The following is a 17,198-nucleotide window of genomic DNA, read 5'->3' on the forward strand; positions in this document are numbered from 1 at the left end:
TTCTAATAAAGACAAATAATATTGCGACAATTACATATTTTTATTGTGCTTTTGTCTCCAATCACGGCAGTGAGTCATCTACAGACAGCGATTAAAAGGGGCCTTTTTATTTCTCATTCTGCCGGCAAAAGGGAAGTTGTGAGGGTGGGGGTATGGAGGGGAGATCACTTGGCTCCATGCCTCCGAGCCCACCAGAGGAATATAAAGTGTCTGTGGCTGATATCCTCTGGGCTGTGCTCATCAATCATCCCATCAGAGCCCATTAGGGTGGCAGCCTCCTAAAATACACAGCAGCATACGGAGCTGAGGCAGCACCTGTGTCGGGAGCACGTGGATCCCTGCTGCTGACAGACCTCGCCACGGTGCTGGCTGCTGAAAAAGCTAGCGTCACTCCATTGCTACCGCAGTTATAATCAGACTTGCCTTCAACACTGACAGCCCTCTGGAAATGTCTTACGCAAACCTCAGCCACTCACTGTCAGCTTTGTGTTATCACTGTAAATTCTGTTTTATTAATTGGATTAGACAGCAACGACAGCCACAGACAAACAAGGCGCTCGAGGATCGCCTTTCCCTGAAAGGCTTGTTGGCTCTTACATTGAGAAGCTGTTCAAAGGCGAATGTGAAGCCAGATTTGTAATCTGTGGTCCCCTTAGCTTGCATACGCATGACGGCTTCCTTGAAGATCTTCTTGTTACGAACGTTGGCCTGGACCAAAGTCCTGAAGCAATCAACTACAAAAACGGCCTTTTCATTGAACTGGAAGGAGACATAAGAAGAATTGAATGATTTGCCCGTTTAAAAAACAGTTGTAAAAGTGCATATTTCTATGTAAAGTATGCATGTGTGCACAGTTCATGGAGACAGGATGCAGACGTGGGTGTGTGCAGATGTAAGCTACCCTGCTCCTGGCTGGCAGTAAACACTGCTAATTACAACTTTCCACACCAAGAACAGGTGCACCTGAAACGCCAGTGCATTACACTGAACAGAAACCCAGCCAAGGTAATATAATCTGTCTCATCTCATCTACCAAATTAGCCTAAACCTGTGTATATGCATGTGCTCGTGCTCGTGGGTGTGGCATTTCTGCGCGCTATTAGCAGCATGTTTGTAATAGCATGTTTCAAATGATGTTTCTTCTCGAAGGTCAGCTTCAGAATCAATTAATGTTTTCAGGACAGATTGATGTAAACTACTACAAGAGAGAAAAGATGGCATTTTGATTAGGTCGGTATCATGTCATATTTAAACTGGCAGACAAAGACAGAAAGAATTACACTGCTGCTTCTTCAAATGTTAGGGAAAGCAATCTGCGCCATATGATCAAGACAAAATTAATCAGGTCACATGTGCTAATACATTACCATATATTATTATAACTAATTATACAAGCCCTTACAAGTGAAACCAGATGATTACTTTTGGTTCATTTGTATTTTTTTTAATGCATTTTTGGGTTTGGAAGGAATTCAGAGCAAGTTTTTCTATCCCACACTTTTTTTTATTTATAAGGGGAAAATCAGATGCTTTCCCACCCAGATTACCATGCTCATTTATTGCTCTTAGAGCTGGGATTTAGAGGCATACAGTGGCTAAGAGCAATGGATTATGAGGGATTACTGAAGGGAGTCGACAAACAGAGTCACCACACCGAGCAAGAGGACGTGTTTCTGTGCGTGTGTGTGTGTTTATGTGTTATCTGCCCTGCAATATAGAATAACATTAAGGTTCCCCTACACATTAGTCTCAATAGAAAACTTGGTAATAAGTAGAGTAAAAGAGGCAGACGGCCACAATCCTACAGGGACAGCAGTGAGGGAGGACAAGCAGACAATGTAATGAGGGAAGAGAATGGTTTCCACAACAACTGGGAGCTGAATTACCAGCTTACTAACTCCCTACTTGAGTACCACCTGCTTAATGAGTAGGGATGGGTACCGGTATCCGGTGCCATGATGGCACCGGTTCTGACATAAACGGTAGTAACCAGACCGAAAAGCAGCGCACATTTCGGTGCTTTATTTCGGTGCTTTTTTTCCTGAGCTGTGGTACACTTTCTTCTTCCTTACATTTGTATTGGCGGTTGGCAAACAACTGAAAGGTGCATTAGCGCCACCAACTGGTATGGAATGATACGCTTTAGATTCTAGCCAATCATTTTACGTTCCGAGGATAGTAGGCGGGTCCAGGTACGTACGTTCTTTTAGAGCAAAGCTACAGATTAAAAATGCCCAAGGCGAAGCGGTCAAAAGTCTGGCTGTACTTCTCAGCAAAATATGCAAACTCAGCAGCCTGCAACAAGTGCTTTAAGCTGATACTGTGATACTGTCAAAGGAGGTAACACCTCAAATCTGATGAAACACCTGGCGCCGCATAGCGTTCTTTTTTTAAAGCCGAGAAATGCGCCGTATTTGATAGCTTGTTGCGAGACCTCACACCGTGCACATCTACTGCTTGTGGGTTGCCTGTTATCGGACCTGGAGTTAGCAACATCCCCCAAAAACCCGAAGAGGAGAGTCCTGGCCCCTAGCCCTGCCAGTGTAGCAGAAATGATGACGGATGATGATGCAGCAGCAGCTGTTCTTCTCTGCATCAGTAGCTTAATGTTGTTCGTGTGTAATTACGTTGAGTAGGCTAACCACGTTATTACATTAATGCATGTAAGGTGAACTAGCAAACACCATCATAGCTACATGTGGCTGTCTTCTTGTTTGATGGCAGATACTCCCTTCACCCTGGCCAAAAAGGCTAAAATGACCAAAGAAAAAGTGGAAAACAGCTAAACATAAGAGGATTTTGGACAAAGTTTGTGTTTTTTCCATTGTTTAAGCACTGCTTCCAGCCAAGAGTGATACCATATATGCCCTATAGCTGCAGAAAAGGCTAACATTGTTATCTTTTTACAAAAAAAACAGCTGAACATGAGACGTTTTTGGATCAATTTTGTGTTTTCCATTCTTTAAGCACCGGTTTGAGCACCGTTTAAGCACCGGCACCGTTTCAAAAGTACCGGTTTGGCACCGGTATCGGATAAAACCTAAACGATACCCATCCCTATTAATGAGTGCCACAAATATTTGTGTTGATGTTGTTTTCCGAAGAGATTCGTATTTGTGTTCACTGCAAATGTGGTCTGCAAGCTTCCACTTACACTAGCCACATTCACATAGTCATCATCTGATAAAGTGTCTAGCATCTCCACTACGGAGGTCTTCATGAGCTTCAGAGTGAGTCCGCTGACACTTCCACTCCTGCAGAAAAGAAGCAACGAAGCACTTGCACGCTCAAGTTATAGACAGACGTTTCATTTTTATTTTTGGTCGGGTCTACTTTTTAAATCAAAATTGACATATTTGGACATGTATTCAATAAATGACATGCATATTTAGGAATAAGACCAACATAAAATTAATTAAAGCTAAAAAAGGAGAATATGAATCTTCCTTTATGTTTGGTCTTTTGTCAGACCAACAGGTGGCACTAGCACCCTTTGAAGGAGGCACACACTCATACCAGAAGAAAAAAAAAAGGTTAAAAGAGAAGCGAGACACTCACACATCCACAATGATGACCATGTCCTTTGGAGATGATGCACCTTGGATATACCTGGACAAAGGGAGACAAAGAATGGGCTTTAATTTGTTCCCGCAATCTCAGAAAATTGCACTTTAAAAAGAAGCCAAAGTCACAATGAGCTGAGCCATCATAATATGGAGCAACCACGGCTGAGCCCACTTAAGCTACAGAATACTGAAAAGGCTTATGTGCTTAGAAGAGTTAATAAGTTGTTATATACTTCAGTGTTGGCTACAGCTTCTGCGAGCTGACTTCAACACAGATAGTCCTCTTTGCTGAACAACAATGCCCACTCTAAATAATTACTGCGTGAGACAAAGTAATTACTAGTTTACAGACTAAGTGTAAAATAACATATTTAGTACAACGGGCTGTACTGATCTGCACAACCCCCTTTTAAGATGGCACTTTTAAAAAGACCTGTGAAAAATAAAAATGTATTCAGTATCACCAGACGATTGACTCAATTATTAATTAGTACCAGTAGCCGAGTTACTTTTTTTTACAAGGGCTAGGTTGTTTTGATATTCAGACATACTATTTTACTGCTACAGATATTTATTTTACTTTCGACAAAGATGAGCAGGTTTCTTGTTGTTCTTTTTTTTTTTTTTAAATTGATATCAGTCAGGTCACCATAAGCTGTGCTGGAGACGTGCTGAGATTGCTGGAGTCTTTAATTTCAAGTAGAGTTTAGATGGAATCACACTTTGTGTCACTAAATTCCAACAGCATAAAAATTTCCAAGACAATTTCTTTTTGTAGTGCTAGTAATCTTGCAGCTTTCATTGATAATTATTTCATCAAATAATTGTAGGAGTCACATAGAAAATACATCCTTATTTATCCTGTTATGCTACTGTGACTCATGGAGTCTACCGTGCAATATATTTAGTCACTTGATATTTACTGTAAAGGAGCAGCCTGAGTAGTGTTGACCTGCTCAGTGGAGAGCCTGTGCTGAGCTAAGTGCTGTCAGTAAAAAGAAGATAGCTGATGTTCTGTTCCTTTGATGACTCATCAGTTGGGCGTCAAACCACATTATTTACTCTGGCAGGCCCTTTGTTTTTTTATTTTTATTTATTTATTGGGGGTGGGGGAGGGGTGCACAAGCTGCTTAAGACCATTGTGCTTCATCTGCAAAGCAACTTCTAAAATAGGGCTTTTCTGATGTGTGCGTCTGCCACGACACAAGCCCACAAGGCAGACACAGCAGTGAGCTAGCTGCCCAGACAACTTGCGCCCTGGAAGAGGCGCGCACATAACATCTGTCCAGCGTTGATAGAGGATGACATACAGAAGGAAATCTGAAATCCCCTCAGTCTCTTCCAGCGGCAATTAAATTCACATTTACCACTGATGCAAAGAGAGCTGAGATTGATGGACATTATATGCTTTTCTGTGGAGCGCTGGAACGAGGGAAGCGGTGGGGGTTGGAGTGGTGGTGGTGCTGGTGGGAGGGGGGGGTTCAAATGTGAGTACTAGTTTGACATTCTGGGAAGCGAGCAGGCAAGCAGTTAGCAGCAGTCTTCGGCAGCGTAATCATCAGGGGTCTCTTACAGCTGATAATCAGCCATTCCACTGAGTGTGGAGAGAAGCCAGCTGCCTGTGGGCCAGAGAGGCTCTTTTCTTATGCTCGGCCAAGCTGATATGGAGGTAGAGCAGCGGAGCCTCGGTAGGCCTCGCCGCAAGTCTCAGTGCTCCCGTTCACTGGCAGGCGCCACTTCAACCTGCATAATGACCTCTGACCCATTCTGCAGTGACATCTACCCATCACGGTGCCTGGGTTCTAATCCACCTTAAGACACGATCTGGACCTTACTCTGCAACCCCCCAGATGGAACCAGGGCGATGTACCAGCACTGCCTCCCGTGAGGTCGATTAACTGAGCATGCCCAGAGTGAGCATAGGCAAAATGTATGCATGCGTAAAAGAGAGAGAGAGAGAGAGAGAGAGAGAGAGAGAGAGAGAGAGAGAGAGAGAGAGAGAGAGAGAGAGAGGAGTAGGAGGAGGGAGAAACCAATTATTTTCAATAATAAAGAATGCCACATCAAAGGTAGAACTTCCACAGCTCTCCAAAAGTGTGTGGCGTATGAAATCAGGAACCATGAGGCATGCTGGCATGCATGACTTTTATCAATTTAATTACTGAAATCTTAATTTGAGGCAGAGGCAGGGGGGCTGAGACTCAACCACTTTCTTTTGAGTGGAAGGGGTTTGTGAAAGCGATCATCGATGCAGGACCGAAACTCGGTCAGAATGTGGCCTACGTCTCCAGTCCCTCAGGCTCGTGGATGGAGACACCCCGTCTGGAGATTGAGCGAGGGTCATTTGGTGACGGCTGATGCCCACAGACCTACTGCAGGATTTCATTAACTTCTGTGGTCAGTCTATTTCTCATAGAGGAGAATAGCCCTTCAATGGGTCTTGGAGTTATTTTGAAGGGGGCTAAATGTTAATTGTAATGCAATGCAGACCTCTATTACTTAGTCATTATAGGTCATCTTCAGCTGCACCAATGTAAAATCTCACAATGGAAAACCGTGCGAGTTCTGGACCTGAAATATGGCGAGAAAATATTACTTTCAAACAGATCATTTCTCCCTAACTGTGAGAGAGGCAGCATTGATCAGCAGTAATGGGGTTCAAGAAGAATGTGCACATAGTGATAGAGTAAGGAAGAGTAACACATGAGCAAGGATAGCGTCACTCAACACTGGAGCTATACTGCTGCCATGGCTGATCTTCCACAAAGATTGTCTTAGTGTATCAGCACTCCTCTCTTTCTCAGCCTTTCCTGCCTGAAGTACAAATGAATTTTCTCTATGCCTCTGAGCAGAGAGCAACAGGATCAGAGAGAGTGCAATGGAGTCAAGAATTTTCAGTCTCCGGGCTGATATGCCGTTCTACTGTTCTGACAGATAAAAATCATAAATCGAGGCCGGTATTACTATATAATTCTCCACATTTTGACTCATGGATCCAGATGTGTTGTTTCTGCATGGATTCCAGTCAGTAATTACCTCTCAGCTTCTGCCCACTGATGCCATTCTTTCCCTGTCATTACCCAGTCTCCTGCGTGCCAAGGCCAGGTGACAAGCAGATGGGCCTGGCTGGTGCTGAACGGAGCCCTGTCGCCCATTCTGTCCCCTGGCGACAGGACCGCCAGCCAGCAGACACAACATCTCGGCCTGTGTCCTAGCAGTCCATTCTCTTTTAGATATGGTCAATATTTTACCACAGACCCATCAGATATAGTGACAGAGGGTATTTTACTACATGTATTTCATATGACGAGGTGTCAGTTCTTGTTTACCCGTGAACAGCTCATTACAGTAGATAAACTAATGCGAAAGGTCTCCTTCTGAGTCCACCTCGTGAGCTCAAATTTAATTCAGCCTGTTCATTACACCTGTCCATTGCATCTAGGTTGCTAAGTAAAATATTACACCTCATAAAATATTAAATATCATATAGAAATGGCTACTAGGCATGCAAGGATCACTGTATGGTGGTAACAGACCATTTAGTGTGACTTGTGAACATTGTGACATTATGTAAACTTGAAAAAATGATTAATAAAAGGGATTTTGCACCTTGTTACAGTCCTTTATTTTGAAATCACTACTCTACCATATATTGCTGCTGGAAAATTAATCTTTTTGACTGTTAGTTGGACAAAACAATTAATGGGCTGACATTACCTCCGAGAACACGTGAAGAGCAATTACTTCTAGTTGTCGACGTCTTGTTGAATAAAATATTCATCAAAAGCAGAAACCCTAAATTAATCAGTAAGGAAATAATTGTAACTGCCGAGGTTTAACTGGCTAGTGTTTTTTTTTTTTTTTTTAAATAAAAAGCAAAAGTAATGATTTTAACACCCATAATCACAAAACACATCATGTACTCTACATAAATGCATACATACACTCGCAAATATCGAAAATCAAGACACAGCCTGATTTGTGCGTGCAGCAGACATGTGCTCTTTACACCGAGGTGGAAGGAGGTATTGCTCTAAGTGATAAATAAATCAAAAAGAAATGCATTACACAAGCAATGAACACAATGACATATTCTACGTTGCGGTGATTGTGTTTTGCTCCTTTTGTAACAGTCTAGTAAAGGGAGTCTCATTGGAATTCATGAAGTAGTTTTATCGAGGCACCACGTTGTAAAATCAATACGTTAACTGTGCCGGGGGGGGGGGGTGGGGGGGTATGTGTGTATAACTCTCTCAGGAGATTGTGTTTATGCACCCTGACCCATTCACCAAAATGCTGTGCATTACATTTAAATTGGAGGAATCATCTTCTACATACATTTCAGAAACATGCAGATACATATAACACGACCCATGGAGTGGGAAAAAAAGGTTTTCTGTATTGTTGAAGTGAGTTGTGCTTATTAAACGCACTGTGCTGATAATGAGCTGCATGCATACACACATACTCTGTATAGTGAAACTGACACTACAAAATGTGAGTTTTCTTCACAGCGATACGCTTGATAAGGATGCATCATATAAAATAGATATATGGCGAATAACCACAGATTAATGGGAGAATTGTAACACAGGGAAAGTCTGTTTGTGTGTGTGTGTGTGTGTGTGTGTGTGTGTGTGTCTGTCCGCGCGTGTGTGTGTGGGTGTGTGTCTGCTCCCTTATGTGCGTGGATTTGTGTTTTGCTGATGGGCTTATTATTTTATGGACTGCTGCTCTCTTAGTGCTCCTGTGGATGTGGCAGGCAAATAAAGATTGAATTAAGATAACAATATAGGAGGACAGCGCCCAGAGAGCCTGCAGGAGAAAAAGATGTTGTCTGCCATTTATTTATTCCACTTTCTGTTGATTATTGGAAGTGCTGGCACCGAGATGATTCACGTGTCCATATTTTCGGATATGCCTGTAAATACAGTTTTTTTGTTTTGGTTTTTTTTTCACCACTTTTCAATCTGAAATAAATACTGAATATTGAATTAGTCATGCATATTTCTTTATAGTAAAGTTTAGCAACCAAGTATCAGCCTGACATTGTTGTTTTAGCAGATGAAAGATCTTTTTTTAGTGCAAACCTTCTGATAAAAGCCTGCTGCATCACCTTCAGTAGGCCTCTCTTTTGACCCGGCTTCTACCTGAAGTCGGGAGAACAAAGAGAAAAGAGGGGGCAAAGCCCGGGAATCTATATATATTAGAATTGTGTTTTCGGGAGCTTCAGCTTCGCGGATTGACCGCCATAGTCATAATATTTATAAAGAGGTTAGATTGACTTCTTGAAGAAATCAATATGTGATACAGCCTACATGCTGTTGTGAACCTGGGAGGTAATGGGATCTTTGCAACGCTTGGCTAACAGGACTCCACGCCTGTCTCTGGTTATTTCTTTCTTTGCCTTTCACTTTCCCCATCTCCCTCTCCCTCACTTCAACCTCTGCTTCGCTTCCCTTGATAACAAGTGCAGACATTATAATGGACAAATGTTAATAATTAATGTCAGAGCAATTGGAGACAATTAAGTGTGTTGACTGGACCATTAATTTTCCTGGGGCTGTTGGTAGGGGAACAGAAGGCGAGAAAGACCATCTGTAAAGGAAGGTGGCCCCTCTGTTTTTTCAAATTTATTAATTAATTATGTTTTCTTTCCACAGGAGACCACCTGGACAGCTCTGGTCAGGTCAGTCACACCACTATCAGTTACTCCCAGTAAAACTACAGGTTTACACTACAAAAGAGCTGCTGCTCTTTGATGGGACTCTTCTTATAGACGACATTACTCCTTATATTACTGAAGGATGGTACTGAGATTAGATCTGTGTATTCTCTGGCTTTACTGGTATTTGCAAAGGTGTAGAATCTATAGCATCTGACCGGTATCACAGCATGTGATCTGATTTATGTGTAGGAGGAAAAGGGCCGGTCGGTATGTGAGTAGAAAGTGTGTGTTTGTCATTTTTAGTCACTATTTGTGCACATTTTCTAGCCTGCAGGAAGCTCCAATGCCAGTGTATTTACTTTTGGTACACCTCTGTGTTGTGGGTTAGCTGTTGCTGTAAATGAAAGCAATTTAAAGTTGTACCTTGCATGATGTGAGATGAGCACAAAACTACGTAGAATAGTACAGTTAAGTCAAGTCACAGTGACTTGACATGAGATGATAGAAAAGTTGAATTTCAGGGACAGAACTGAAAAGCCAGCCACTGCACCATTCGTCATGTAAAATTATAGGCAATTTAAAAACTACTGAGACAACTGGACATGGATAATTACTGTCATCAAAAAGGTCAAATCTAGCATTTGTCCTATTTGGAACCAAGGGCCAAATCTTGACATTCCTTGAGGTCACTGAAATGGTGACTAGCCAAACAAATCAACAAAGTATGCCATATGCAGCATAGAATCTCTGATTATGCAACGACTCTTAACGTGCAATACGTAGTGAGGGTTTAATAGCAATGTATCTGGGTCCAAACACTCCTTTGGTTTCCAAAATCAAAGAAACTCTGAAGCACTACTGAGAATCAAAGACGGTCCAAATTCTTTCAGTTCCAATAAAATAAACAGAGTAGCTTTTCTCCCTGGTTTGGCAAGATTTTTTTACTGCCAAGGCTTTCATGAAAAAGTTGATTTATAAGGTTTAGAGGAATCACGAGTTAGCAAGAAGTTAGCATATGCCATGTTCTGAGCAGAGTAGTTCTAAAAGACTAAAACATATAGCACTGCAATATTTTTTCAGTTAAACAAAAACACAAAAATACATTTTAATGGAATCTGGAAGGTTAATGAAATTAGACAAGCTGACATATAATGACGTGCTCCTTGGTGTGGAACTAGGCTAACATAAACACATGACCACAGGGAAGATGTAGGATGAAAGTTAAACTTTTCTCAATAATCTTCATGTTAAGGATCATATGACAGGAAGAAAATACCAAAAACAGGCTAAACTTCAGCCAAAAGAGCATCTAAAGTGATCCATCCACAGCACAAGGGTAGTTATTAATATGCTCCTGTGTGGTTTGGATTACTCACTGTGAAAAAGTCCTGATCCAAAGCTTGATATCCACACTAAAATTTTAGTCAGCCTGTGAGTGAGTCTTTACAGATAAGTGCAAATATTTGGTGTCTGCTACACTCTGAATCCACAGGCTGTGGTGTACAAACTGCAAATGTTAAAAATATAAACAAAACAGCCTCAACTAATAGAAACAGGGTTGATACATCTTCCCTTAACAAGTAGATGTAGATGTTTTTACTGCTTCATGCTGCTGTCTCTCATATACCAATGTGTAAATATTCATGTTATATAGGCTATTTTTAAGGTGATCGTTCAAAAGTTCAAGTTTGTTTCTTGTGAAGTCTTTAACGTGAATAATTTTATAGCATCAGAAATGCCAGCACCTTATATTAGCTAACTCTAGATATTGCACATTATACTGTGAACCTACTGGATGACATTTGCCCAAATGAGCTTCTGTTCCTCAAGATGCGACATCACTTTAAGAAAGGAAAACCTTTGTATGAACACCGGTAGACTTGACAGAGCTTTAATGTGCTTCAACAAATAAGGTGGCAATTTGAACAGGCTTTCAAATGCTAGTTAGCTTCTCACACTGAAATAGAAGACTATAGTTGATGAATCAATATATTCTCAGATTTGAAATTTTCACCTTATGTGTTTGTAGTGTTGTATTTCCTGTGCATCAAGATATTCATTCTGTAGGGTTTTTTTTTTATACATGTAGAGGAACCTCTGCCCACTGTCATGCCTAACTTAAACTCAATTAGAGCTTCTATTAGGAAATAACATGAGTTCAGGTGTAGCATGTGCCATTTTTCTGTTCACATGCTTTGTTTATGTGCTTTTTATGTGCTTTTTTCTACCTTTGATGTTGATGTATCACAAAATTTTGGCGCCTATCGACTGAACAACCAAACTCTAACAACTGTAAAATAAAACTTAGAAAATGTGCATAGCAGCAGCTACAAATGCACAATTCATATTTTGTTACACATGCACAAAAAAAAAGAAGGGAAGGATTTTAGTCCTACCTAAATGCCACACAGACACATATGTTGTGCTCTTCTTAGCTTCTGTACACCTTGCATCTGTCGTCGCAACGGATGCCGCTATCTACAGCTGCCACACGACGGGCTTACCTAACACCAGGAGACTGGTTTTGGAAAATGCGTGATTGGCTGACCTCTCCGGAGAATGTCAGTTGGGGAGACAGCACGTTAGAGTATAATCACACAAGTCTGACCTGACATATCATGACACTCCCTGCCACGGCTGTGCCACTCAGCGCGGCTGGGCACAAGTTGCTAAGCAACAGGCAACGGGAACGTCAAAATCTCCAACATGAGTAAAAGCTCAACAGAAATGACAGTGACAAACACGGACAACCGGGACGGTGGGTGGGTGACAAGGTGTTCCTCTGTGCAAAAAAACCCCAACTTCCTCTTGTCCACCCCATCACACATGCTCCTGCTGCACCGCCCTCGTCAACCTTCTCATCCGCCTCATTCATTTCTGTCTCCGGGAAGAGTCCCCCAGTCACAACATGTGTAACAAGAATTAAAATCAGGTTTACTTCTGTTATTGCACTGACAGATCACCGACAGGATCACTGTTTTAACATGTCCCGCTAGACACTGCCTTGTGTTTTCCAGTGTTTTACATGTTTCTAGTGTTGCCTGATGTGACAGTGCAGCACAACTTTAGAGACTTAAGCCTGGTGTAAACTTAATTAAACTGTCGGGGAACACCTTGTTAGTCTCATGTTTGTACACTGAGATGTTAATGTTTTCATTCGGAGGCACAATCCGTGATCTTACTGTAAATAGAAGTGTCACCCCAAACAAAATCTACTCTCGCTTGAGTGTTAGGCCCGTCTGCCACCCCTGCTCACCTTGCAGCGGCAGTGCCGTCTCTGGGTGTTGCTAAGGGTTACCTTCTAATTGTCTACGCCTGACAAGGTGAGGATTAAGGCTTGCCCGAGGGTGGCTTGAAGTGAGAGACACCACTTCTTGCCTCCATGCTTTTTGCTTTTAGCTGATATTATAAGTACTTGAAAATGAATCCAGCGTTAATCATTTTAAAGAGAGCACCAACTTTGAGCCAGGTCACAACCGATCATTTAAACTCAATTATTTTCAAATATTATCAAATATATCATCAAATATTCAAATGTACCTTTTTAAAATAAATTTTTTGTTAACAATTCTGATTTTGCATATAGATTTGACGCAATTTATTAAATAGCTAGACCAGTTATTTTGTTGTTGTTTTTTTAAAGATTTCAAAACAAGAGACACAAGTCTCTTTGGGTTTTTTTTCTGTAGAAAGCCATGACTCACCTTTAATAGAAAGTTCGAGTTTCTCTGCATGTGCAGATCTACCTGTGCTAACACAGACTGCATTTACAGCATCATGGCTTGGTTCTCTCATGTAGCCTGAAGATAAATAAAACACAACCCGAGGAACTGAACAGTAAACATGATCCCTAGACTGCATTTGGGGACAGGCCTCTATTTGTTTGCGTTTTTGTGAGACATCCTATAGACTCAGCTTTAAATTGACTACTTGCAAATACAGTAGTAATAATTGTCTGAGGGAATATGAATAGTTTTACGAGCCACCGGATGTGTTTATTTGATGCAATCTGCACTTGTTGATCAGGATGGGTGCAGAGTAATCTCTCAGTTTTCACGGATGAATAAACTGAACCTTGATGGGACCTTAAAACTCCACATGAAACGAGTAACTGATTTTATGTTTCATTTCATTTCATTTAGAAGATCGAGGCTGTTGCCTGAGTCATCGTCAGACTCGGATAAATTTCAAGATATTACCTGTGGAATATTGAGTTTCATATAAACAGTAACACAATAGAAAGGGTCGCTGGCGTTTGTTTAGTTCTGAGGTAGTTCTTGTTGACTTCGTCTGCCAGCCTGGCCTGACCTCAAACAGCCACTCACTTTGAGCTGGCTGAAGACAGAGATGGAAAATGGGGTCAGGTCTAATCAACATTGCTGTCATGATTATGTCCAGTTCACTCCAACCTGTAACCAGGCAACAGCCAGCGCTACCACAAAGCTGATGTGACAGTGGCAGGTAGACAGAAAGTCGAGGGGTGGACAGGAAGCTCGGGCGGGTGGGTGTTTAGCCCGACGCTGCCTATTTCTGTCCAGCTCATCACTCTGTATAGGTATTAGCATTTGAACACAGAACACACGTCAAAGTGGGCACCCATTACACTCGAGAAAAGGCATCGTATATGCTCCTTACTATATGTATACTACTGTGATAAGTCTGGAAACAGTCAACGATCTGATTGAGTTAAATATATTCTCTTAGCTCTGAGCTGAGCACAGGACTCCTACTTCTTCTGTTTGTTCTTCTTCATGTGAAGCCAGTTAGGGAAATCCTCTGAAAATTATGTCCTTTTTAAATTCAAACGGGGTATTTCGAGCATTTTTATAATAGCTGCATCAATGCACACAGTGTGCTACGTTGTGAAGAGCATTTTAAATGCAATCACAGGTTATGCTGTTTCATCGAGCAAATAATTATAAGGCTTGTGAAGATGAAATTACCACAGATTATTTTCAATATAAAAACAAAAGGCATATGCAGTGAAGTGACACAGGCCGCTGCCTCTGTTATATCACACAAATTAAAATGTGAAAATGGTTACGGTGTGCGCGTGTGTGTGTGTAGAGGCTGAAAACAGAACACAATTTGCCATAGTCTTAAGATAGTATGCCAGTAAAGCTGTCATACAAAGCTTTTTAATTTCACTCTGTTGCTACTGCTGATTTTTGCATAGGTTAGGAGTTACCTGAGCAAACTCTTTGCCCCTCAATGTTCAGTGGGACTCACCTGGTAAGCACTCAAATTCAATACAAAGATGGAACACCCTGCAAATTTCAAAGTATAACAACTTTATCTAAGAATTTAGAGGACGTTAAAAATAGTTACATTTTTTCATTAACAGGAAAAAGCTGTTTATACAGCAGGAATACTTCCCGCTCAGCTGGCCCGAGCTGAGTTCATTGAATGATGATCCAAATTATTTATGTGCAACACTGTGCAGTGGTTTAGGACAATAATACAATTTTTGCATTCACCACTTACATATCTGGCTCTAAGTAAAGGCAGCTGTTTTCCTATTCTTCTTAAAAAGGCCAGCAGGCATTAATAATAGTGCAACAAAGCATGCAAATAATGACTTGTGGACAGGAGTTCTCTATAAAGAGGGCACTTACCATGGTCTTCTGCGGACATCGTATAGGTCAATCTTGTTGGGTGCCCTCCATGGAGTTGCTAGAGAGCACAAGAAAACAAATTATAGCCCATCCAGTGCACTGTAGGATGTTTCAGATCAGATTAGATCAAGGTAATCATAATTTCAGTCTCTCTATCAAGTTACCAGTAGAGCCATCTGATAAGAGATTGGCAATGTTCTCCAGCTGAGGAGCCCTAAGGTCAATTTAGACTCTATCATGCAGTAAGTTATGACTGAGGCATCACTGTTGACTCAGTAGTCTGCAGCCTACCTGGGTAGTATCGTGTCATGCCCGTGGCACTCCCAAACACCTGCCAGCGGAGAGAGCTGTCCTCCCTACGGTTTTCAATGAAGACCCTCTCCAGTGCTTGGGTCCAGTTTAATTCATTAAGGATGACGGGGGCTGGGGGAAAACACAGAGAGCGAAGCACATGGGAAAAAGACTCATTATGACTAATTGGAACAGATATTTATGCAGGCTTCAGCGTTACAGTGATTTGTTCCCTTTTTTTTTTAGTGATTTTTGCATTTTTTGGTGCACAATAGATGCAACTCAGTCACCAAAGGCTTTGTTATTCATCAAATTGCAGAAATACAAAGATGTAAGTAGACCCCATTATTTAAGGGGGTCACACAACTCTCGGCATGCTGATTTTCTGAGTAAAAAAAAAGTAGTCACTTGTCAATACTATATATTATTACATGATTACATGATTTGCAGGTATTCAGGGGTCAAGTTCTGCTCTCCATAGTTTTGTTATGGTCTGTTGCAAGGTTGCAGTGCTAAAACCCCACAGAAACACAGATTTCTACAAAGGAATCAAAAACACAGTTGCGCTTGTTCTCTTTTCAGCAGGTGTCTCCTGGATAAAGTTTTACTCAGATGACACACGTACCAAGACAGACCCACAAGGTGAAAACAACACCAGAGAAATGGCTGTTGCCTGCAAAGATAGTGGACCTGAGTGTAACATAACAGCAGCTTTTCTCTGTTACGAACCCAAAGGTCAACTCTCTTGCTGAACAACCTTGTCCACACCAGCAAAGAAAGCTTAAAACACAAGAATGCATGTATGCAGGCGGCTTGGCCGGAGGTCGCCGTCTGAGTATGGAATTAGTCTAATCTGGGAAATCTTCTTTGGAGGGCAGGGGAAGGATCTGATATGACCTTGGAGGAGGTCGTACAGTCATACTATCACTAGCAGGTTTTGGAGAAAGAAACAACTGATGAATGTTTGATAATAGGGGCCCATAAACTGTTTCTGCAGACATCCATTAGGGTGTTAGAGGATTTACAGGTGCTTGGTTATTTGGAGAGGAGAAACAGGTAAAAGGAAAAAGACTATTCAAGTCAACATTATTAATATAGTGCCAAATCACAAGGTGCTTTATATAGTAAAGTAAATCTTGTGCATGCACGACCAGATGCATTATTGCGCGTGTTCTGAGCTGAAGCATAAGGTCATAGATCTCACATGTCAGACATAAATGGATTTATAACTGTGGAAAGAAGCATTCATCATCTAGTCAACAATAGGTGGAGGAACACGACGCAAGTGTAAAACGCGCATCTTTTCTGCTTCCGCCTGTCTTCTGTTGTTTTTACGCTGTCGTTGTTTTGCTTGCACTCGTGATCTAAATCATGCTTTCCATTCGTGCATATCCCTGCGTGACGCAATGTGCATCCACACACACATAAGCCAAAAAAAAAAAAATGCTTTCAGTCTGTGTTTAATAGCTAAGCTGAAGTCAGAAGACGGGGAGTGCAATCAGAGGTTTAATAGCCACCTGATTAAAGAGGAAACAAGACGAGGCACTGAGCTGAGGAGAACTTCACTCGCTTCTCTGATTTAATTACTCAGCCAACCAAAGCTAGATAAGCCCCTGAACCGACAAGTCCAGCTTTTCTCAACCCCACGTTTGAATTTCACACAAATAAACCATCATTATCCACTTTTCCATGCTTTTCAATTACTGCTCAGTCTTTGACAACCTGTCAGTTTAAGAGGTAAGAAATATGACACTAGCCTTCCATCATTCACTTCTCACCTCCTTTACTGTGAGCTGTCACACATTATAGAAAAATATAACACTGTTTATTGCTTTTAGTTGAAAGCTGCCAAAGTCTTTTTAAAATTGTGGCTCAAAACAACCTGTATCCTGCATCCTAAAACGCACACGCACACACACACCATAAAGCAGCACTAAGCAATGTTTGGAGGATATGAAAGCCAAATTGCCGCCATCACCAAAGGGAGCTCCTCGACATGCTTTTTTTCTCGAAATTCATAGACACAAACACAAAAGAAGAATGGAAGAGGATAGAGGC

The 17,198-nt window shown here is 41.5% G+C and overlaps 1 protein-coding gene across 5 annotated transcripts in view; it reads right to left on the reverse strand.

Moving 5' to 3' along the window:
- Positions 1-17,198, reverse strand: part of cacna2d2a (calcium channel, voltage-dependent, alpha 2/delta subunit 2a) — a 173,090-nt gene that overhangs the window by 31,341 nt on the left and 124,551 nt on the right. For all 5 annotated transcript variants that reach the window (XM_085160113.1, XM_085160110.1, XM_085160114.1 and 2 more), the window contains 5 exons: positions 15,141-15,272; positions 14,850-14,907; positions 3,559-3,609; positions 3,155-3,254; positions 598-759 (listed from right to left, as the gene is read on the reverse strand). In XM_085160113.1, the coding sequence (XP_085016239.1) occupies positions 598-759; positions 3,155-3,254; positions 3,559-3,609; positions 14,850-14,907; positions 15,141-15,272 (503 nt within the window). The remainder of the gene's footprint in view (positions 1-597; positions 760-3,154; positions 3,255-3,558; positions 3,610-14,849; positions 14,908-15,140; positions 15,273-17,198) is intronic.

The sequence above is a fragment of the Neolamprologus multifasciatus genome, chromosome 5, assembly GCF_963576455.1.
Source record: "Neolamprologus multifasciatus chromosome 5, fNeoMul1.2, whole genome shotgun sequence".
NCBI lineage: Eukaryota > Metazoa > Chordata > Actinopteri > Cichliformes > Cichlidae > Neolamprologus > Neolamprologus multifasciatus.